Raw genomic sequence first — 25,024 nt, 5'->3', positions numbered from 1 at the left:
ACACACCCACACTCAGAGACACTCACCTACAGACAGCACTGGGGAACGCACCCACTCTCAGAGACACACACCTACAGACAGTACTGGGTAACACACCCACACTCAGAGACACACACCTACAGACAGTACTGGGTAACACACCCACACTCAGAGACACACACCTACAGACAGTACTGGGTAACACACCCACACTCAGAGACACACACCTACAGACAGTACTGGGTAATACACCCACACTCAGAGACACACACCTACAGACAGTACTGGGTAATACACCCACACTCAGAGACACACACTGACAGACAGTACTGGGTAATACACCCACACTCAGAGACACACACCTACAGACAGTACTGGGGAACGCACCCACTCTCAGAGACACACACCTGCAGACAGTCCTGGGTAATACACCCACATTCAGAGACACACACCTACAGACAGTTCTGGGTAACACACCCACACTCAGAGACACACACTGACAGACAGTACTGGGTAACACACCCACATTCAGAGACACTCACTGACAGACAGTACTGGGTAACACATCCACACTCAGAGACACGCACCTACAGACAGCACTGGGTAACACATCCACACTCAGAGACACACACCTACAGACAGTACTGGGGAACGCACCCACTCTCAGAGACACACGCTGACAGACTGTACTGGGTAATACACCCACACTCAGAGACACACACCGACAGACAGTACTGGGTGACACACCTACACTCAGAGACACACACCTACAGACAGTACTGGGGAACGCACCCACTCTCAGAGACACACACCTGCAGACAGTCCTGGGTAACACACCCACACTCAGAGACACTCACCTACAGACAGTACTGGGTAATACACCCACATTCAGAGACACACAACTACAGACAGTACTGGGTAACACACCCACACTCAGAGACACACACCTACAGACAGCACTGGGGAACGCATCCACTCTCTGAGACACACACCTACAGACAGTACTGGGTAACACACCCACACTCAGAGACACACACCGACAGACAGTACTGGGTAACACACCCACACTCAGAGACACTCACCTACAGACAGTACTGTGTAATACACCCACAGTCAGAGACACACACCGACAGACAGTACTGGGTAACACACCTACACTCAGAGACACACACCAACAGACAGTACTGGGGAACGCACCCACTCTCAGAGACACTCACCTGCAGACAGTACTGGGTAACACATCCAGACTCAGAGACACACACCTACAGACAGTACTGGGTAATACACCCACATTCAGAGACACACACCTACAGACAGTACTGAGTAACACACCCACACTCAGAGACACACACCTACAGACAGTACTGGGTAACACACCCACACTCAGAGACACACACCTACAGACAGTACTGGGTAACACACCCACACTCAGAGACACACACCTACAGACAGTACTGGGTAATACACCCACACTCAGAGACACACACCTACAGACAGTACTGGGTAACACACCCACACTCAGAGACACACACCTACAGACAGTACTGGGTAACACACCCACACTCAGAGACACACACCTACAGACAGTACTGGGTAATGCACCCACACTCAGAGACACACACCTACAGACAGTACTGGGGAACGCACCCACTCTCAGAGACACACACCTGCAGACAGTCCTGGGTAACACACCCACACTCAGAGACACTCACCTACAGACAGTACTGGGTAATACACCCATATTCAGAGACACACACCTACAGACAGCACTGGGGAACGCACCCACTCTCAGAGACACTCACCTACAGACAGTCCTGGGTAATACACCCACATTCAGAGACACACACCGACAGACAGTACTGGGTAACACATCCACACTCAGAGACACTCACCTACAGACAGTACTGGGTAACACACCCACACTCAGAGACACACACCTACAGACAGTACTGGGGAACGCACCCACTCTCAGAGACACTCACCTGCAGACAGTCCTGGGTAACACACCCACACTCAGAGACACACACTGACATACAGTACTGGGTAACACACCCACATTCAGAGACACTCACTGACAGACAGTACTGGGTAACACATCCACATTCAGAGACACTCACCTACAGACAGTACTGGGTAATACACCTACACTCAGAGACACACACCGACAGACAGTACTGGGTGACACACCTACACTCAGAGACACACACCTACAGACAGTACTGGGGAACGCACCCACTCTCAGAGACACACACCTACAGACAGTACTGGGTAACACATCCACACTCAGAGACACGCACCTACAGACAGTACTGGGTAACACACCCACACTCAGAGACACACACCTGCAGACAGTACTGGGTAATACACCCACACTCAGAGACACACACCTACAGACAGTACTGGGGAACGCACCCACTCTCAGAGACACACACCTGCAGACAGTCCTGGGTAACACACCCACACTCAGAGACACACACTGACAGACAGTACTGGGTAACACACCCACATTCAGAGACACTCACTGACAGACAGTACTGGGTAACACATCCACACTCAGAGACACGCACCTGCAGACAGTACTGGGTAACACACCCACACTCAGAGACACACACCTACAGACAGTACTGGGTAACACACCCACATTCAGAGACACTCACTGACAGACAGTACTGGGTAACACATCCACACTCAGAGACACGCACCTACAGACAGTACTGGGTAACACACCCACACTCAGAGACACACACCTACAGACAGTACTGGGTAAAACACCCACACTCAGAGACACACACCTACAGACAGTACTGGGTGACACACCCACACTCAGAGACACACACCTACAGACAGTACTGGGTGAGACACCCATACTCAGAGACACACACCTACAGACAGCACTGGGTGACACACCCACACTCAGAGACACTCACCTACAGACAGTACTGGGTAACACACCCACACTCAGAGACACACACCTACAGACAGTACTGGGTAACACACCCACACTCAGAGACACACACCTACAGACAGTACTGGGTAACACACCCATACTCAGAGACACACACCTACAGACAGTACTGGGTAACACCCCCACACTCAGAGACACTCACCTACAGACAGTACTGGGTAACAGTCACACCCACACTCAGGGTCATGTACACAATGATACCCTGACTGCTCCTCTCTCTAAACTGAGACCTCACTTGGTTCAGTTTTGTACTGTTACCATGAGGCATTGGTTAAGGTGGGAGAAATGAACATTGTGAGTGTGGCCTCCAGCCCTGAGATTGTCCCAGGCTCATTTCAGGTATTGCTCAGCAGTCAGCACAGAGTGCACAGTGCGATCCCACCAGCTGGGGCTACACCAACACCTCCAGTGTGAAGAGTGATGTGTGAATGCTGGGATTGTGATGATTTAATTCCAGCTGCTTTCAGTTTCTGTTTTTAATCTTGTAATCTCAAGGGATTTGAGATAAAACTGATCATTTTAATATGATTTACAATTGGCTATGAATCAATTCTGCTTCTGACATGTTATTGATTGACAGGTCAACCAGCCAATCATCAGATTCACTTGCTGAAATGCAGCCAATCAGCTGACAGGAAGGTGGGACATTTCCAAAGCACTCCCAAGACATTTACTGAATATTCTTAATGTTTATTACCTTTTACTGATTTACATTTACAGAAAAAAGACTTGAATAAACAGCCCAGCGAGAGGTAGCTGGAGAAATTCACAGGGAGAATGGAGGTTTATTAAAACAGTTGTGGAGATTTTCTCAATAACATGAGAATCCTGTCGCTTTAAACAGAGACTAAACTTTAAATTGTAACTGCAGAGTGAGCAGGAAGGAGGTCTGGTTTACTGAGCGGCGAATTCTGAGGTTCACATTATTTTAGCTCAGCTGACAGTCTTCAGCATCTTAGAGAGGTTTTACTTGGCATCACGAGTCTACATTGTCCAATCAAACACTCCCAGGGCAGGTCCAGTACGGGTTAGATACAGAGTAAAGCTCCGTCTACATTGTCCAATCAAATACTCCCAGGGCAGGTACAGTACGGGTGAGATACAGAGTAAAGCTCCCTCTACACTGTCCCAATTTCGAGCCTTAACCCCTGATCCTCAGAAGTGTCTCAGACCCAGTCACGAGAAGGAAGAGAGTTGAAATTCCGTGTTGAAAATGACCTTTATCCTCCCAGCTCACCCCTGTTATATTTAAAGTTGTGTCTCCTCTGCGGACTGTCTCTAACACTCTACACACATTCTGATCTGCTCACACTCTTACTGAGGGGAGAGGAGAGGGTCTCATGGATCAGGGCACAGGAGAAGCGGGCGTTGGACTCCCAGTCAGAGCCAGAGAGGGTCAGCAGGCTGCTGACACTGTAGGTGCTATCCGAAGCTCGCAGGTAGTTGCTGGTCTGAACCCCGGCCGAAATGGCTGCACCGTCCTTCTTCCACTCTACCCCCACTTCATCGGGATAGAAGTGATCGGCAAGGCACACCAGGGTGGCAGTGCCCTTGGCCTTGACCTCCTCCTCCGAGGGGGGCAGCAGGGTCAGTGTGGGTTGAGACTTCTCTCGGCCTGAAAGAGAAGAGAAAAACTGTTAATCACTGCATGTTTGTGTGCTCGGTGTATATATTTGTGTGTTGTGGGTATATGTGTTCTTTGTGCATTTTTGCATATTCTGTGTATATCTGTGTTTCCTGTGTGTATATTTGTGTGTTCTGTGTGTGTATTTATGTGTTCTATATATATTTGTGTGTTCTATAAATATTTATGTATTCTGAGTATATATTTATTTGTTCTGTGTATATGTGTGTGTTCTGCATATTGTTACAAGAGATTTATTTTTGTACTAAAATCTTAGAATTCTGTGTGTTTTTAAAAATTGAAAACAGGATTTCCAGTGGACATGGACACCTGCAACTAGCTGAAATTTTTGGATGTTGACTTTGTATACAAGAATAGGAAAAGCAAACCGTTTCAAGGAAGCCTGCCAAGGGGTTTTTGACCTCCTCAGAGCATCACTTTGAATGACAGTGGATACTCTATGTCTGGTCATGTGATTGGCTCAGGAAGGTTTACTGTCACTTCAGACCCTTTTAAAATCCAATGAGTTAGACAAAAAGCAGGCATTTGAAATTTGGTTGCTGATCTGCCTTGAGATCAAAGTTGAAGACCAAAAAAGACCTCTCTCTGTAAAGGAAACTTGCATCTCTTGAAAAGAAACCCTGCATTTGAAAGGTGGCAGATTCCGATTGCCTCCTGTCTCTGAAGAATTCCTGCATCCAGCATGGTTCCTGTTGCCTGCTGTGTTTTGGGAAATCCTGGAACCTGAAGAAAGCTTCTACTGCAATACTGCTGCTGTGAGCCCTCAGCAGACCTGTTGCTACACCCCTGCCAAAAGTCCTGTGTGACGCCTACTGTAGCCGAATTGCCCTGAACGCCGACCCATCACAGACTGTTCATCAACTTCTCCTGGAGAGACTTTGAGTGGCATCCGACTATTCAACTCTGGGACACCTCATTCAACTGAAGAACTTCATATCAAGAACGTGACAAACTGATTTATTTTATTTTTCCTTCTATTCCTAAGAAACAGCTGTGACCCGTGAAGAAGTGGGACTGAATTAATATTTATTTCTTCCACCTTGGTCGGAACAATATATATTATTTTGTTCTTCGTGTATTTGTGTGCTCTTTGTGTATTTATGTGTTTCAGTGTATATTTGCATTATCTGTGCATTTTTGTGTTCTATGTCTATGCTTCTGTGTTCTCTATATATTTTTGTAAATTCTGTGTTCATATTTGTGTGTTCTGTGTGTTTATATTTCTGTGCTGTGTGTTTGTGTATTCTGTGTTTATTTGTATGTTTTGAGTCTATTTGAGTGGTCTATGTGTATATTCGTCTGTGTCTCTCTGTGGGTGTTTCTACATTGGAATTCACATTGGATAACAGACAGCTGGGTTGATGAACTCCTGTTTGTGTTTAACCATTAGAGGTGAGAACCATTAATTCTTGATTTCCTTCTGTTTTGCCTAGCTTGCTAAGGTTAGTCTAAATATAAATACATTGAATCATTTGATGTTCAGATGGTTAAATCGTGTTGGACAGTTTTTTAAATCTGTAATGAAGGGTTACCACAAATTCAGCACTGAAATGGTTATAGTAAGAGTGTTTGAAGACTCAGTGTCCCTTTAAGACACTGTTAACCTGACAGGAAGCTCGAACTATAGATCAGTCCATCTGGAGGAAACAGGCTCAGTGTTAACAAATCTCAGATCACACATACACATCGGGAGAACTTTCTCCGGAACACTGGAACAGACTTGTCTCAACACACTTCAGAAATAACAACAACCAAAACAATAACTTGTATTTATATGTTCAGTGATTGCTTTTAAGAATAATGTACCTTTAAGATCTTTGTATGCTAATGAGGTGAGCACCACTATTTGAGATCTTCAACAGCCAGATCTCCACATACCTCATTCATGTTGCATCAGACAACATAAAAAGCTTCTCATTACATGGTGGCAGCTGTGGTGTATAGCGCCTTTAATCTCATTAAGCATTTAAAACATCTCAATGTGCTTCACAGGAGCATTATAAAACAGAAATATGACACTGAGCCACAAATGGAGATAAAGGAGGAAAGTGAGGTAGATGATGAGCAGATGAGCTGAGCAGGGACACAGTCGTGTGATGTTACTGCGGTGGAAATAGGGGGTCTTAGTGATGGCCGGAACATGAGGTCAGAAATATGACACCAAGGCTGTGAACAGTCTGGTTTAGTCTCAGACGGGGGGAAGGATGGAGGGATGGAGAAGGGTTGGATGACGTGGGGGAGGATGGAGGGATGGAGAAGGGTTGGGTGTCAGTGTAGAAGGTTCTAGATGTCATTTAAAACCTTCCTGCCCAGCACTGGGGTGAGGTCAAGGGTGAGGCTATAATTAGTCTCAGTGCACTGGGGTCAGGCAGGGTCACTGCTCCGAATGATCCCATGACCCCTGGAAGGTGAGAGTGTGCGGACAATGGGCGAGGGTCAGGATCAGGAGCCTCCAACCTCAAAGAAAGACTTGCATTTCTATAGCGCCTGTCACCACCTCAGCATATCTTCAAGTATTTTACAGCCAACTGTTCACAGTAAGATCCCAGACAGCTGAGTGATACTGAGCAGATAATCTGATTTTTAATGGTGTTGGTTGAGTGATAAACATTGTCCAGGACACCGGGGAGAACTCCCCTGCTCTTCTAATAGTGCAGTGGGATCCTTTACATTCACCTGAGAGGGCAGACGTCAGTTTGTCTCATCTGAAAGACAGCACCTCTGACAGTGCAGCATTCCCTCAATACTGCACTGCAGTGTCAGCCTGGATTATGTGCTCCAGTCTCTGGAGTGGGACCTGAAGCCACGACATTCTGACTCAGAGGTGAGAGTGTTACCCACTGAGACAACACTAAAACCTCACAGTCGAATAGCCTGCCATTCTCAACCTCCCGGCTCACACTTGGAGGAATGAGGCCACTTGGGGAGGGTGGAGCTGTGCCCCAGCCAGAGATAGTGCCTTCAGGAGAGAGATGGAGAGCAGATTACGGGAGGCCTGTAGTCTAGAGGGGTGACATTTAACCAGTCGATGGCAGGTGCTGAGCCCTTTCCCCGTAAGTATTATGTAAGTCGATGGGGAAAGTGGGAGGGGCACTAGAGTAACACCTTTGTTGCTGCTGAAACTCTTGCTATCTGCTCAGTCATGTCTAATAAACACACAGACAAATCAGACAAACATTAGTCAGTTTTCTGTGGATTTTCTGCTGGGTTCAGCTTTAATCAACAGGGTATTGTGGGAGCTCCCGGTTAATAAAAAGAAAAGAAAGACTTGTATTTATATCGAGTATTTCACACCTCAGGACCTCCCAAAGTCATTTACAGACAATGAAGGACTTGTTTAAAGAGCAGTCACTGTTGGAATGTAGGAAATGTGGCAGACAATTTGTGCACAGCAAGATCCCACAAACAGCAATGAGGTAAATGAGCATTTTTAGCAATGTCGGTTCAGAGATAAATTTTGGCCTGAACTTCACCCAAAGAGAAAGCAACTGAGAGTCTCCCCAAAACCCTGGAACACTGAAGCCACTGGATTGGGAGCCCTGCTGTCACTGTTTGTCATCAGAACTTTGACAAGAGATAAGCAGGGAGTGGACAGAACAGAGTTAAAGCTGGGGGAGGTGGGACCTCGGTGTCTCACTGTGCTGGTGCTGAGATCAGTTATATCAGAGACTGTGACAGAGACCCAGAGCTCACACTGAGACTGGCAGGAATCTAGTGAGGGATTTCACTCCATGGAGCAGGAATGTGACCACAGTCTGCAAACGTCCAGATCTCCTCTACACACTCGGTAAAAGTTGGTTACTTATATCTTGTTGGTTAAAGGGGGAATGTAACTAAAGAAATACAGCTGGGCACCCTGTTATACACAGTGCTCTTCAATGAACCATTTCATTGACTGCAGCTCCTTACTAACACCTTCCACTATTCAGCATTTGTGTTTTAGAATGTTTCAGTATTTAAAGGATTAGTAACGGAGGATTGAGGTTTACTTACTCAGTCTGAGCTTGGTTCCTTTACCAAACGTTAACCACACTGACAGCTTCCAGTGCAGGGGCTGTACAATATCCTCTGCTCTGTGTTTCACTCACTCACTCTCACACTCTCTCTGTCTTTCACTGTCACTGTGTCTCTCTCTCTCTGTCTGTATTTGTGTGTGTGTGTGTGTCTCTCTTTCTCTCTCTCTGTGTTTCCTTCCCTGTGTGTGCCTCTGTGTGTGTGTCTGTCTCTCTGTCTGTATTTGTGTGTGTGTCTCTCTCTGTGTTTCCTTCTCGGTGTGTGCCTCTGTGTGTGTGTCTCTCTCTGTCTGTATTTGTGTGTGTGTCTCTCTCTGTGTTTCCTTCTCGGTGTGTGCCTCTGTGTGTGTGTCTCTCTCTGTCTGTATTTGTGTGTGTGTCTCTCTCTGTGTTTCTTTCTCGGTGTGTGCCTCTGTGTGTGTGTCTGTCTCTCCGTCTGTATTTGTGTGTGTGTCTCTCTCTGTGTTTACTTCCCGGTGTGTGCCTCTGTGTGTGTGTCTGTCTCTCCGTCTGTATTTGTGTGTGTGTCTCTCTCTGTGTTTCCTTCCCTGTGTGTGCCTCTGTGTGTGTGTCTCTCTCTCTCTGTATTTGTGTGTGTATGTGTGTGTGTGTGTCTCTCTTTCTCTCTCTCTGTGTTTCCTTCCCTGTGTGTGCCTCTGTGTGTGTGTCTCTCTCTGTCTGTATTTGTGTGTGTGTCTCTCTCTGTGTTTCCTTCCCTGTGTGTGCCTCTCTTTGTCTGTATTTGTGTGTGTGTCTCTCTCTGTGTTTCCTTCTCGGTGTGTGCCTCTGTGTGTGTGTCTGTCTCTCCGTCTGTATTTGTGTGTGTCTCTCTCTGTGTTTACTTCCCGGTGTGTGCCCCTGTGTCTCTCTCTCTCTTCGGGTAAGAATGGATCTGACCCAGATAAATTGGAGAACTGTAACTGAACAATGGGCTGCTTTTAAAGAAGAGATAGTTCGGGCAAAACCAAGGTGTATTTCCACGAAGGGGAAACGTGGGGCAAACAAATCCAGAGCTCCCTGGATGACAAAAGAGACAGAGGTTAAGATAAAGAAGAAAAAGTCTGCTTATGATAAATGTCAGGTGGATTTTCTTTTGTTATTTGATCATGGGATATGGGCGTCACTGGCTAGGCCAGCATTTATTGCCCATCCCTAATTGCCCACTGAAGGCATTTAAGAGTCAACCACATTGCTGTGGGTCTGGAGTCACATGAAGGCCAGACCAGGTAAGGCCTGCAGATTTCCTTCCCTGAAGGACATTAGTGAACCAGATGGGTTTTTACAACAATCGACAATGGTTTCATGGTCACCATTCCACCAGCTTTTAATTCCAGATTTATTAATTGAATTCAAATTTCACTATCTGCCATGGTGGGATTCAAACACATGTCCCCAGAACGGCACAGTGGCGCAGTGGTTAGCACCGCAGCCTCACAGCTCCAGCGACCCGGGTTCAATTCTGGGTACTGCCTGTGTGGAGTTTGCAAGTTCTCTCTGTGTCTGCGTGGGTTTCCTCCGGGTGCTCCGGTTTCCTCAAACATGCCAAAGACTTGCAGATTGATAGGTAAATTGGCCATTAGCAATTGCCCCTAGTATAGGTAGGTGGTAGGGAAATTTGGGTACAGGTGAGGATGTGGTAGGAATATGGAATTAGTGTAGGATTAGTATAAATGGGTGGTTGATGGTCGGCACAGACTCGGTGGGCCGAAGGGCCTGTTTCAATGCTGTATCTCTAAAAAAAAAATTAGCCTGGGCCTCTGGATTACTGGTCAAGTGACATTACCACTACACCATCACCTCCCCCTACAATCGAGAACTAGGCTGAATGTAGAAGGCTCAGAGGGGAATTTAAAAGGCAAAGGGAAGAAAAGAGAGAGTATGAAAAGAGACTGGCAGCTAATACAATAGTGGATCTAATAGTCTTGTATCGGCATGTATATAGTAAAAGAGTGGTAAAAGGAGTAGTGGGGCGATTAGGGACCAAAAAGGGGATTTACACATGGAGGTAGGAGCATGGCTGAGGTATGAAATGAATACTTTCCATCTGTCTTTATCAAGGGAGAAGATGCTGCACAGGTCATAGTGAAAGAGAAGGTAATTCAGACACCAGATGGGTTTAAAATTGATAAAGAGGAGTTATTGGATAGGCTGTCTGTACTTAAAGTGGATTAAACACCAGGACCGGATGAGATACTGAGGGAGTGAGAGTGGAAATTGCAGAGCCACTGGCCATAATTTTACAGTCTTCGTTAAACTCAGGGATGGTGGCAGAGAATTGGAGAATTGTAAATGTGACACCCTTGTTCAAAAAAAGGGTGTAAAGATAAGCCCAGCAATGTCAAGCCAGTCAGTTTAACCTCAGTGGTGGGGAAACTTCTAGAAAGAATAATTCGGGACAAGATTAATAGTCACATGGACAAGTGCAAGTTAGTTAAGGAAAGCCAGCAATGATTTGTTCAGGGCAAATCATGTTTAACTAACTTGTTGGAGTTTTTGATGAGGTAACAGAGAGAGTTGATGAGGGCAATGTTGTTGCTGTTGATGTTGTGTACATGGACTTTCAAAAGGTGTTTGACACAGTGCCACACAACAGACTGGTGAGCAAAGTTATAGCTCATGGAATAAAAGGGACAGTAGCAACATGGATACAAAATTGGCTGACTGACAGGAAAAAGAGAGTAGTTAATGGATGTTTTTCAGGCTGGAGGAAGGATTGTAGTGGAGTTCCTCAGGGATCAGTGTTGGGATCCTTGCTTTTCCTAATATATATTAATGACCTAAACCTTGGTGTGCAGGGCACAATTTCAAAATTTGCAGAAGATACAAAACTTGGAAGTATTGTGAACTGTGAGGAAGATAGTGTAGAACTTCAAAAGGATACGGACAGGTTGGTGGAATGGGCTGACAAGTGGCAGATGAAATTTAAATGCAGAGAAGGGTGATGTGGTAGAGAGAATGCGGAGAGACAATATAAAATAAAGGGTATAATTCTAAAGGGGGTTCAGGAGCATAGGGACCTAAGTGTATATGTGCGGACGTCATTGAAGGTGGCAGGACAGGTTGAGAGAGAGGATAATAAAGCATACAGTATCCTGGGCTTTATTAATAGGGGCACAGAGTACAAGAGCAAGGAGGTTATGTTAAATTTGTATAAAACACTAGTTCAGCCTCAACTGGAGGACTGTGTCCAGTTCTGGGTGCCACAATTTAGGAAGGAAGTGAAGGCATTAGAGAGGGTGCAGAAAGGATTCACAAGAATCGGTCCAGGGATAGTTATGTGGATAAATTGGAGAAGCTGGGACTGTTTCCTTGGAGATGAGAAGGTTGAGAGGGGATTTGATAGGGGTATTCAAAATCATTAGGGCTCTGGACAGAGTAGATAGGGAGAAACTATTACCATTGGTGGAAGGATCGAGAACCAGACGGCACAGATGTAAGGTAATTGGCAAAAGATGCAATGGTGACATGAGGAGAAACTTTTTCACACAGCGAGTAGTTCGGATCTGGAATGCACTGCCTGAGAGTGTGGTGGAGGCATGTTCAATTGATGCATTCAAAAGGGAATTGGATTATTCTCCTAAAAGGAAGGATATGCAGGATGACGGGGAGAAGGTGCCGGAGTGTCACGAGGTGAATTGCTCTTTCAGAGATCCAGCACAGAAATGATGGCCTGAATGGCCTTCTTCTGTGCTGTAACCATTCTATAATTCTATCATTGTTTTTCAAAGTCTGTATTTGTCTCTCATTGCCTGCGTGTCTCCCGTTGTGTGTGTGTGGATGTGTCTCTTTCCTTCTGTCTCTCTCTCAATGTCTGCGTGCATGTCTCTGTGCCTCTACGCATATCTCCCTGTCCCTCTCCCACCTTCTCTCACTCATTCTGTCTCTCCCTTGGTCTGTATCTCTCTCACACTCTGCCTCTCACTGTTTCTGTGTCTTGCTGTGTCTAAGCTGCATGCAGCAGTGCTCGGGAGAGTTGGAATCCCAATTCAATGAAAACATTTTCAGCATCTCTTCATAAGTGCACATGGAGTGTTCGAGGAACAACTTAAGCCTTCAATGAGCAGTGGGCACCACAGGGGCAGGGGGGTGTAGTGGACAGTGAACATAATGTCATGGTTTAATTTGATCAGTTTACGTTCTTCATTAATTATATTACATATATAACTGTGGGATGTGTCAGTTCAGGAGGTGGGACCGTGTGTCCATTATTATATATTATATATAACTGTGGGACGTGTCAGTACAGGAGGTGGGACTGTGTGTCCATTATTATATATTATATATAACTGTGAGATGTGTCAGTCCAGGAGGTGGGACTGTGTGTCCATTATTATATATTATATATAACTGTGGGACGTGTCAGTACAGGAGGTGGGACTGTGTGTCCATTATTATATATTATATATAACTGTGAGATGTGTCAGTCCAGGAGGTGGGACTGTGTGCCCATTATTATATATTATATATAACTGTGGGATGTGTCAGTCCAGGAGGTGGGACTGTGTGTCCATTATTATATATTATATACAACTGTGGGATGTGTCAGTCCAGGAGGTGGGATTGTGTGTCCATTGTTATATATTATATATAACTGTGGGATGTGTCAGTCCAGGAGGTGGGACTGTGTGTCCATTATTTTATATGATATATAACTGTGGGATGTGTCAGTCCAGGAGGTGGGACTGTGTGTCCATTATTATATATTATATATAACTGTGGGATGTGTCAGTCCAGGAGGTGGGACTGTGTGTCCATTATTATATATGATATATAACTGTGGGATGTGTCAGTCCAGGAGGTGGGACTGTGTGTCCATCATTATATATTATATATAACTGTGGCATGTGTCAGTCCAGGAGGTGGGACTGTGTGTCCATTATTTTATATGATATATAACTGTGGGATGTGTCAGTTCAGGAGGTGGGAGCGTGTGTCCATTATTATATATTATATATAACTGTGGGACGTGTCAGTCCAGGAGGTGGGACTGTGTGTCCATTATTATATATTATATATAACTGTGGGATGTGTCAGTCCAGGAGGTGGGACTGTGTGTCCATTATTATATATTATATATAACTGTGGGATGTGTCAGTCCAGGAGGTGAGACTGTGTGTCCATTATTATATATTATATATAACTGTGGGATGTGTCAGTCCAGGAGGTGGGACTGTGTGTCCATTATTATATATTATATATAACTGTGGGATGTGTCAGTATGCAGGAGGTGGGACTGTGTGTCCATTATTATATATTATATATAGCTGTGGGATGTGTCAGTACAGGAGGTGAGACTGTGTGTCCATTATTATATATTATATATAACTGTGGGATGTGTCAGTATACAGGAGGTGGGACTGTGTGTCCATTATTATATATTATATATAGCTGTGGGATGTGTCAGTACAGGAGGTGAGACTGTGTGTCCATTATTATGTATTATATATAACTGTGGGATGTGTCAGTCCAGAAGGTGAGACTGTGTGTCCATTATTATATATTATATATAACTGTGGGATGTGTCAGTGCAGGAGGTGGGACCGTGTGTCCATTATTATATATTATATATAACTGTGGGATGTGTCAGTCCAGGAGGTGGGACTGTGTGTCCATTATTTTATATTGTATATAACTGTGGGACGTGTCAGTACAGGAGGTGGGACTGTGTGTCCATTATTATATATTACATATAACTGTGGGATGTGTCAGTCCAGGAGGTGGGACTGTGTGTCCATTATTATGTATTATATATCACTGTGGGAAGTGTCAGTATACAGGAGGTGGGACTGTGTGTCCACTATTATATATTATATATAGCTGTGGGATGTGTCAGTACAGGAGGTGGGACTGTGTGTCCATTATTATATATTATATATAACTGTGGGATGTGTCAGTCCAGGAGGTGGGACTGTGTGTCCATTATTATATATTATATATAACTGTGGGATGTGTCAGTCCAGAAGGTGAGACTGTGTGTCCATTATTATATATTATATATAACTGTGGGATGTGTCAGTCCAGGAGGTGGGACTGTGTGTCCATTATTTTATATTGTATATAACTGTGGGACGTGTCAGTCCAGGAGGTGGGACTGTGTGTCCTTTATTATATATTATATATAAATGTGGGATGAGTCAGTACAGGAGGTGGGACCGTGTGTCCATTATTATATATTATATATAACTGTGGGATGTGTCAGTCCAGGAGGTGGGACTGTGTGTCCTTTATTATATATGATATATATAAATGTGGGACGTGTCAGTACAGGAGGTGGGACTGTGTGCCCATTATTATATATTACATATAACTGTGGGATGTGTCAGTCCAGGAGGTGGGACTGTGTGTCCATTATTATATATTATATATAAATGTGGGACATGTCAGTACAGGAGGTGGGACTGTGTGCCCATTATTATATATTACATATAACTGTGGGATGTGTCAGTCCAAGAGGTGGGACTGTGTGTCCATTATTATATATTATATATAACTGTGGGATGTGTCAGTACAGGAGGTGGGACCGTGTGTCCATTATTATATATTATATATAAATGTGGGATGTGTCACGACAGGAGGTGGGACTGTGTGTCCATTATTATATATTCTATATAACTGTGGGATGTGTCAGTGCAGGAGGTGGGACCGTGTGTCCATTATTATATATTAAATATAACTGTGGGATGTGTCAGTAGAGGAGGTGAGACTGCGTGTCCATTATTATATATTATATATACCTGTGGGATGTGTCAGTGCAGGAGGTGGGACCGTGTGTCCATTATTATATATTACATATAACTGTGGGATGTGTCAGTGCAGGAGGTGAGACTGCGTGTCCATTATTATATATTATATATAACTGTGGGATGTGTCAGTCCAGGAGGTGGGACTGTGTGTCCATTATTATATATTATATATAACTGTGGGATGTGTCAGTCCAGGAGGTGGGACTGTGTGTCCATTATTATATATTATATATAACTGTGGGATGTGTTAGTCCAGGAGGTGGGACTGTGTGTCCATTATTATATATTATATATAACTGTGGGATGTGTCAGTATACAGGAGGTGGGACTGTGTGTCCATTATTATATATTATATATAGCTGTGGGATGTGTCAGTACAGGAGGTGGGACCGTGTGTCCATTATTATATATTACATATAACTGTGGGATGTGTCAGTCCAGGGGGTGGGACTGTGTGTCCATTATTATATATTGTATATAACTGTGGGACGTGTCAGTCCAGGAGGTGGGACTGTGTGTCCATTATTATATATTATATATAACTGTGGGATGTGTCAGTACAGGAGGTGGGACTGTGAGTCCATTGTTTTTTATTATATATATCTGTGGGATGTGTCAGTACAGGAGGTGGGACTGTGTGTCCATTATTATATATTATATATAACTGTGGGATGTGTCAGTATACAGGAGGTGGGACTGTGTGTCCATTATTATATATCATATATAGCTGTGGGATGTGTCAGTACAGGAGGTGAGACTGTGTGTCCATTATTATGTATTATATATAACTGTGGGATGTGTCAGTCCAGAAGGTGAGACTGTGTGTCCATTATTATATATTATATATAACTGTGGGAAGTGTCAGTGCAGGAGGTGGGACCGTGTGTCCATTATTATATATTATATATAACTGTGGGATGTGTCAGTCCAGGAGGTGGGACTGTGTGTCCATTATTTTATATTGTATATAACTGTGGGACGTGTCAGTCCAGGAGGTGGGACTGTGTGTCCATTATTATATATTGTATATAACTGTGGGATGTGTCAGTACAGGAGGTGGGACTGTGAGTCCATTGTTTTTTATTATATATATCTGTGGGATGTGTCAGTACAGGAGGTGGGACTGTGTGTCCATTATTATATATTATATATAACTGTGGGATGTGTCAGTATACAGGAGGTGGGACTGTGTGTCCATTATTATATATTATATATAGCTGTGGGATGTGTCAGTACAGGAGGTGAGACTGTGTGTCCATTATTATGTATTATATATAACTGTGGGATGTGTCAGTCCAGAAGGTGAGACTGTGTGTCCATTATTATATATTATATATAACTGTGGGATGTGTCAGTGCAGGAGGTGGGACCGTGTGTCCATTATTATATATTATATATAACTGTGGGATGTGTCAGTGCAGGAGGTGGGACCGTGTGTCCATTATTATATATTATATATAACTGTGGGATGTGTCAGTGCGGGAGGTGGGACTGTGTGTCCATTATTTTATATTGTATATAACTGTGGGATGTGTCAGTACAGGAGGTGGGAATGTGTGTCCATTATTATATATTACATATAACTGTGGGATGTGTCAGTCCAGGAGGTGGGACTGTGTGTCCATTATTATATATTATATATAACTGTGGGACGTGTTAGTCCAGGAGGTGGGACTGTGTGTCCTTTATTATATATTATATATAAATGTGGGATGTGTCAGTACAGGAGGTGGGACCGTGTGTCCTTTATTATATATTATATATAAATGTGGGAAGTGTCAGTATACAGGAGGTGGGACTGTGTGTCCACTATTATATATTATATATAACTGTGGGACGTGTTAGTCCAGGAGGTGGGACTGTGTGTCCTTTATTATATATTATATATAAATGTGGGATGTGTCAGTACAGGAGGTGGGACCGTGTGTCCATTATTATATATTATATATAACTGTGGGATGTGTCAGTCCAGGAGGTGGGACTGTGTGTCCTTTATTATATATTATATATAAATGTGGGATGTGTCAGTACAGGAGGTGGGACTGTGTGTCCATTATTATATATTATATATAACTGTGGGATGTGTCAGTACAGGAGGTGGGACTGTGTGCCCATTATTATATATTACATCTAACTGTGGGATGTGTCAGTCCAGGAGGTGGGACTGTGTGTCCTTTATTATATATTATATATAAATGTGGGACGTGTCAGTACAGGAGGTGGGACTGTGTGCCCATTATTATATATTACATATAACTGTGGGATGTGTCAGCCCAGGAGGTGGGACTGTGTGTCCATTATTATATATTATATATAACTGTGGGATGTGTCAGTACAGGAGGTGGGACCGTGTGTCCATTATTATATATTATATATAAATGTGGGATGTGTCACTACAGGAGGTGGGACTGTGTGTCCATTATTATATATTATATATAACTGTGGGATGTGTCAGTGCAGGAGGTGGGACCGTGTGTCCATTATTATATATTACATATAACTGTGGGATGTGTCAGTACAGGAGGTGAGACTGCGTGTCCATTATTATATATTATATATACCTGTGGGATGTGTCAGTGCAGGAGGTGGGACCGTGTGTCCATTATTATATATTACATATAACTGTGGGATGTGTCAGTGCAGGAGGTGAGACTGCGTGTCCATTATTATATATTATATATAACTGTGGGATGTGTCAGTCCAGGAGGTGGGACTGTGTGTCCATTATTATATATTATATATAACTGTGGGATGTGTCAGTCCAGGAGGTGGGACTGTGTGTCCATTATTATATATTATATATAACTGTGGGATGTGTCAGTCCAGGAGGTGGGACTGTGTGTCCATTATTATATATTATATATAACTGTGGGATGTGTCAGTATACAGGAGGTGGGACTGTGTGTCCATTATTATATATTATATATAGCTGTGGGATGTGTCAGTACAGGAGGTGGGACTGTGTGTCCATTATTATATATTACATATAACTGTGGGATGTGTCAGTCCAGGAGGTGGGACTGTGTGTCCATTATTATATATTGTATATAACTGTGGGACTTGTCAGTCCAGGAGGTGGGACTGTGTGTCCATTATTATATATTGTATATAACTGTGGGATGTGTCAGGACAGGAGGTGGGTCAGTGTGTCCATTATTATATATTATATATAACTGTGGGATGTGTCAGTGCAGGAGGTGGGACTGTGAGTCCATTGTTTTTTATTATATATATCTGTGGGATGTGTCAGTACAGGAGGTGGGACTGTGTGTCCATTATTATATATTATATATAACTGTGGGATGTGTCAGGACAGGAGGTGGGTCAGTGTGTCCATTATTATATATTATATATAACTGTGGGATGTGTCAGTGCAGGAGGTGGGACTGTGAGTCCATTATTCTTTATTATATATATCTGTGGGATGTGTCAGAACAGGCGGTGGGACTGTGTGTCCATTATTATATATTATATATAACTGTGGGATGTGTCAGTGCAGGAGGTGAGACTGTGTGTCCATTATTATATATTACATATAACTGTGGGATGTGTCAGTCCAGGAGGTGGGACTGTGTGTCCATTATTATGTATTATATATAACTGTGGGATGTGTCAGTATACAGGAGGTGGGACTGTGTGTCCACTATTATATATTATATATAGCTGTGGGATGTGTCAGTACAGGAGTTGAGACTGTGTGTCCATTATTATGTATTATATATAACTGTGGGATGTGTCAGTCCAGAAGGTGAGACTCTGTGTCCATTATTATATATTATATATAACTGTGGGATGTGTCAGTGCAGGAGGTGGGACCGTGTGTCCATTATTATATATTATATATAACTGTGGGATGTGTCAGTCCAGGAGGTGGGACCGTGTGTCCATTATTTTATATTGTATATAACTGTGGGACGTGTCAGTCCAGGAGGTGGGACAGTGTGTCCTTTATTATATATTATATATAAATGTGGGATGTGTCAGTACAGGAGGTGGGACCGTGTGTCCATTATTATATATTATATATAACTGTGGGATGTGTCAGTCCAGGAGGTGGGACTGTGTGTCCTTTATTATATATTATATATAAATGTGGGACATGTCAGTGCAGGAGGTGGGACTGTGTGCCCATTATTATTTATTACATATAACTGTGGGATGTGTCAGTCCAGGAGGTGTGACTGTGTGTCCTTCATTATATATTATATATAAATGTGGGACGTGTCAGTACAGGAGGTGGGACTGTGTGCCCATTATTATATATTACATATAACTGTGGGATGTGTCAGTCCAGGAGGTGGGACTGTGTGTCCATTATTATATTTTATATATAACTGTAGGATGTGTCAGTACAGGAGGTGGGACCGTGTGTCCATTATTATATATTATATATAAATGTGGGATGTGTCACTACAGGAGGTGGGACTGTGTGTCCATTATTATATATTATATATAACTGTGGGATGTGTCAGTGCAGGAGGTGGGACCGTGTGTCCATTATTATATATTACATATAACTGTGGGATGTGTCAGTACAGGAGGTGAGACTGCGTGTCCATTATTATATATTATATATACCTGTGGGATGTGTCAGTGCAGGAGGTGGGACCGTGTGTCCATTATTATATATTACATATAACTGTGGGATGTGTCATTGCAGGAGGTGAGACTGCGTGTCCATTATTATATATTATATATAACTGTGGGATGTGTCAGTCCAGGAGGTGGGACTGTGTGTCCATTATTATATATTATATATAACTGTGGGATGTGTCAGTCCAGGAGGTGGGACGGTGTGTCCATTATTATATATTATATATAACTGTGGGATGTGTCAGTCCAGGAGGTGGGACTGTGTGTCCATTATTATATATTATATATAACTGTGGGATGTGTCAGTATACAGGAGGTGGGACTGTGTGTCCATTATTATATATTATATATAGCTGTGGGATGTGTCAGTACAGGAGGTGGGACCGTGTGTCCATTATTATATATTACATATAACTGTGGGATGTGTCAGTCCAGGAGGTGGGACTGTGTGTCCATTATTATATATTGTATATAACTGTGGGACGTGTCAGTCCAGGAGGTGGGACTGTGTGTCCATTATTATATATTGTATATAACTGTGGGACGTGTCAGTCCAGGAGGTGGGACTGTGTGTCCATTATTATATATTGTATATAACTGTGGGATGTGTCAGTACAGGAGGTGGGACTGTGAGTCCATTGTTTTTTATTATATATATCTGTGGGATGTGTCAGTACAGGAGGTGGGACTGTGTGTCCATTATTATATATTATATATAACTGTGGGATGTGTCAGGACAGGAGGTGGGTCAGTGTGTCCATTATTATATATTATATATAACTGTGGGATGTGTCAGTGCAGGAGGTGGGACTGTGAGTCCATTATTCTTTATTATATATATCTGTGGGATGTGTCAGTACAGGCGGTGGGACTGTGTGTCCATTATTATATATTATATATAACTGTGGGATGTGTCAGTGCAGGAGGTGGGACTGTGTGTCCATTATTATTTATTATATATAACTGTGGGATGTGTCAGTGCAGGAGGTGGGACTGTGTGTCCATTATTATATATTATATATAACTGTGGTTTGTGTCAGTCCAGGAGGTGAGACGGTGTGTCCATTATTATATATTATATATAACTGTGGGATGTGTCAGTGCAGGAGGTGGGACTGTGTGTCCATTATTATATATTATATATAACTGTGGGATGTGTCAGTGCAGGAGGTGGGACTGTGTGTCCATTATTATATATTATATATAACAGTGGTTTGTGTCAGTCCAGGAGGTGGGACTGTGTGTCCATTATTATATATTATATATAACTGTGGGATGTGTTAGTACAGGAGGTGGGAACGTGTGTCCATTATTATATATTACATATAACTGTGGAATGTGTCAGTCCAGGAGGTGGGACTGTGTGTCCATTATTATATATTGTATATAACTGTGGGACGTGTCAGTACAGGAGGTGGGACTGTGTGTCCATTATTATATATTATATATAACTGTGGGACGTGTCAGTAATGGAGGTGGGACTGTGTGTCCATTATTATATATTGTATGTAACAGTGGGATGTGTCAGTACAGGAGGTGGGTCAGTGTGTCCATTATTATATATTATATATAACTGTGGGATGTGTCAGTACAGGAGGTGGGACTGTGAGTCCATTATTTTTTATTATATATATCTGTGGGATGTGTCAGTACAGGCGGTGGGACTGTGTGTCCATTATTATATATTATATATAACTGTGGGATGTGTCAGTGCAGGAGGTGGGACTGTGTGTCCATTATTATATATTATATATAACTGTGGGATGTGTCAGTGCAGGAGGTGGGAGTGTGTCCATTATTATTTATTATATATAACTGTGGGATGTGTCAGTCCAGGAGGTGGGACTGTGTGTCCATTATTATATATTGTATATAACTGTGGGACGTGTCAGTCCAGGAGGTGAGACTGTGTGTCCATTATTATATATTGTATATAACTGTGGGACGTGTCAGTACAGGAGGTGGGACTGTCTGTCCATTATTATATATTGTATGTAACTGTGGGAAGTGTCAGTCCAGGAGGTGGGACTGTGTGTCCATTATTATAAATTATATATAACTGTGGGATGTGTCAGTACAGGAGGTGGGACTGCGTGTCCATTATCATATATTATATATAACTGTGGGATGTGTCAGTACAGGAGGTGGGACTGTGAGTCCATTATTTTTTATTATATATATCTGTGGGATGTGTCAGTACAGGCGGTGGGACTGTGTGTCCATTATTATATATTATATATAACTGTGGGATGTGTCAGTCCAGGAGGTGGGACTGTGAGTCCATTATTTTTTATTATATATATCTGTGGGATGTGTCAGTACAGGCGGTGGGACTATGTGTCCATTATTATATATTATATATAACTGTGGGACGTGTCGGTACAGGAGGTGGGACTGTGTGTCCATTATTATATATTATATATAAGTGTGGGATGTGTCAGTACAGGAGGTGGGACTATGTGTCCATTATTATATATTATATATAACTGTGGGACGTGTCGGTACAGGAGGTGGGACTGTGTGTCCATTATTATATATTATATATAGGTGCGGGATGTGACAGTACAGGAGGTGGGACTATGTGTCCATTATTATATATTATATATAACTGTGGGACGTGACAGTACAGGAGTTGGGAGTGTGTGTCCATTATTATATCTTATATATAACTGTGGGACATGTCAGTACAGGAGGTGGGACTGTGTGTCCATTATTATATATTATATATAACTGTGGGACGTGTCAGTACAGGAGATGGGACTGTGTGTCCATTATTATATATTATATATAACTGTGGGAGGTGTCAGTACAGGAGTTGGGACTGTGTGTCCATTATTATATTATATAACTGTGGGACGTGTCAGTACAGGAGGTGGGACTGTGTGTCCATTATTATATATTATATATAACTGTGGGACGTGTCAGTACAGGAGGTGGGACTGTGTGTCCATTATTATATCTTATATATAACTGTGGGACATGTCAGTACAGGAGGTGGGACTGTGTGTCCATTATTATATATTATATATAACTGTGGGACGTGTCAGTACAGGAGGTGGGACTGTGTGTCCATTATTATATATTATATGTAATTGTGGGACGTGTCAGTACAGGAAGTGGGACTGTGTGTCCATTATTATATTATATAACTGTGGGATGTGTCAGTACAGGAGGTGGGACTGTGTGTCCATTATCATACATTATATATAACTGTGGGACGTGTCAGTACAGGAGCTGGGACTGTGTGTCCATTATTATATATTATATATAACAGTGGGATGTGTCAGTACAGGAGGTGGGACTGTGTGTCCATTATTATATTATATAACTGTGGGACATGTCAGTACAGGAGGTGGGACTGTGTGTCCATTATTATATATTATATATAACAGTGGGATGTGTCAGTACAGGAGGTGGGACTGTGTGTCCATTATTATATTATATAACTGTGGGACATGTCAGTACAGGAGGTGGGACTGTGTGTCCATTATTATATTATATAACTGTGGGACATGTCAGTACAGGAGGTGGGACTGTGTGTCCATTATTATATATTATATATAACTGTGGGATGTGTCAGTACAGGAGGTGGGACTGTGTGTCCATTATTATATTATATAACTGTGGGACATGTCAGTACAGGAGGTGGGACTGTGTGTCCATTATTATATTATATAACTGTGGGACATGTCAGTACAGGAGCTGGGACTGTGTGTCCATTATTATATTATATAACTGTGGGACATGTCAGTACAGGAGGTGGGACTGTGTGTCCATTATTATATATTATATATAACTGTGGGATGTGTCAGTACAGGAGGTGGGACTGTGTGTCCATTATTATATATTATATATAACTGTGGACGTGTCAGTACAGGAGGTGGGACTGTGTGTCCATTATTATATATGATATATAACTGTGGGACGTGTCAGTACAGGAGGTGGGACTGTGTGTCCATTATTATATATTATATATAACTGTGGGACGTGTCAGTGCAGGAGGTGGGACTGTGTGTCCATTATTATATATTATATATAACTGTGGGATGTGTCGGTACCGGAGGTGGGACTGTGTGTTCATTATTATATCTTAGATAGAACTGTGGGACGTGTCAGTGCAGGAGGTGGGTCAGTGTGTCCATTATTATGTATTATATATAACTGTGGGATGTGTCAGTCCAGAAGGTGAGACTGTGTGTCCATTATTATATATTATATATAACTGTGGGATGTGTCAGTGCAGGAGGTGGGACTGTGTGTCCATTATTATATATTATATATAACTGTGGGATGTGTCAGTCCAGGAGGTGGGACTGTGTGTCCATTATTTTATATTGGATATAACTGTGGGACGTGTCAGTAGAGGAGGTGGGACTGTGTGTCCATTATTATATATTACATATAACTGTGGGATGTGTCAGTCCAGGAGGTGGGACTGTGTGTCCATTATTATGTATTATATATAACTGTGGGACGTGTCAGTACAGGAGGTGGGACTGTGTGCCCATTATTATATATTATATATAGCTGTGGGATGTGTCAGTACAGGAGGTGAGACTGTGTGTCCATTATTATGTATTATATATAACTGTGGGATGTGTCAGTCCAGAAGGTGAGACTGTGTGTCCATTATTATATATTATATATAACTGTGGGATGTGTCAGTGCAGGAGGTGGGACCGTGTGTCCATTATTATATATTATATATAACTGTGGGATGTGTCAGTCCAGGAGGTGGGACTGTGTGTCCATTATTTTATATTGTATATAACTGTGGGACGTGTCAGTCCAGGAGGTGGGACTGTGTGTCCTTTATTATATATTATATATAAAATGTGGGATGTGTCAGTACAGGAGGTGGGACTGTGTGTCCATTATTATATATTACATATAACTGTGGGATGTGTCAGTACAGGAGGTGGGACTGTGTGTCCATTATTATATATTACATATAACTGTGGGATGTGTCAGTCCAGGAGGTGGGACTGAGTGTCCTTTATTATATATTATATATAAATGTGGGACGTGTCAGTACAGGAGGTGGGACGGTGTGCCCATTATTATATATTACATATAACTGTGGGAT

General features: G+C 42.8%; 1 gene segment (V, D, J or C); it reads right to left on the bottom strand.

Annotated features, from left to right (window-relative positions):
* Nucleotides 1-3,613: 3,613 nt before the first annotated feature.
* LOC137373136 (Ig kappa chain V region Mem5-like) overlaps nucleotides 3,614-25,024 on the bottom strand; it is a 71,709-nt gene continuing 50,298 nt past the window's right edge. The window contains 2 exon segments of the V gene segment in view: nucleotides 3,614-4,559; nucleotides 8,583-8,615. Of these exon segments, the coding sequence occupies nucleotides 4,231-4,559; nucleotides 8,583-8,615 (362 nt within the window).

Source organism: Heterodontus francisci, chromosome 8, assembly GCF_036365525.1.
Source record: "Heterodontus francisci isolate sHetFra1 chromosome 8, sHetFra1.hap1, whole genome shotgun sequence".
Lineage (NCBI taxonomy): Eukaryota > Metazoa > Chordata > Chondrichthyes > Heterodontiformes > Heterodontidae > Heterodontus > Heterodontus francisci.
The sequence above is the reverse complement of the archived record's forward strand: the minus strand, read 5'-3'. Positions and strand labels throughout refer to the sequence as shown.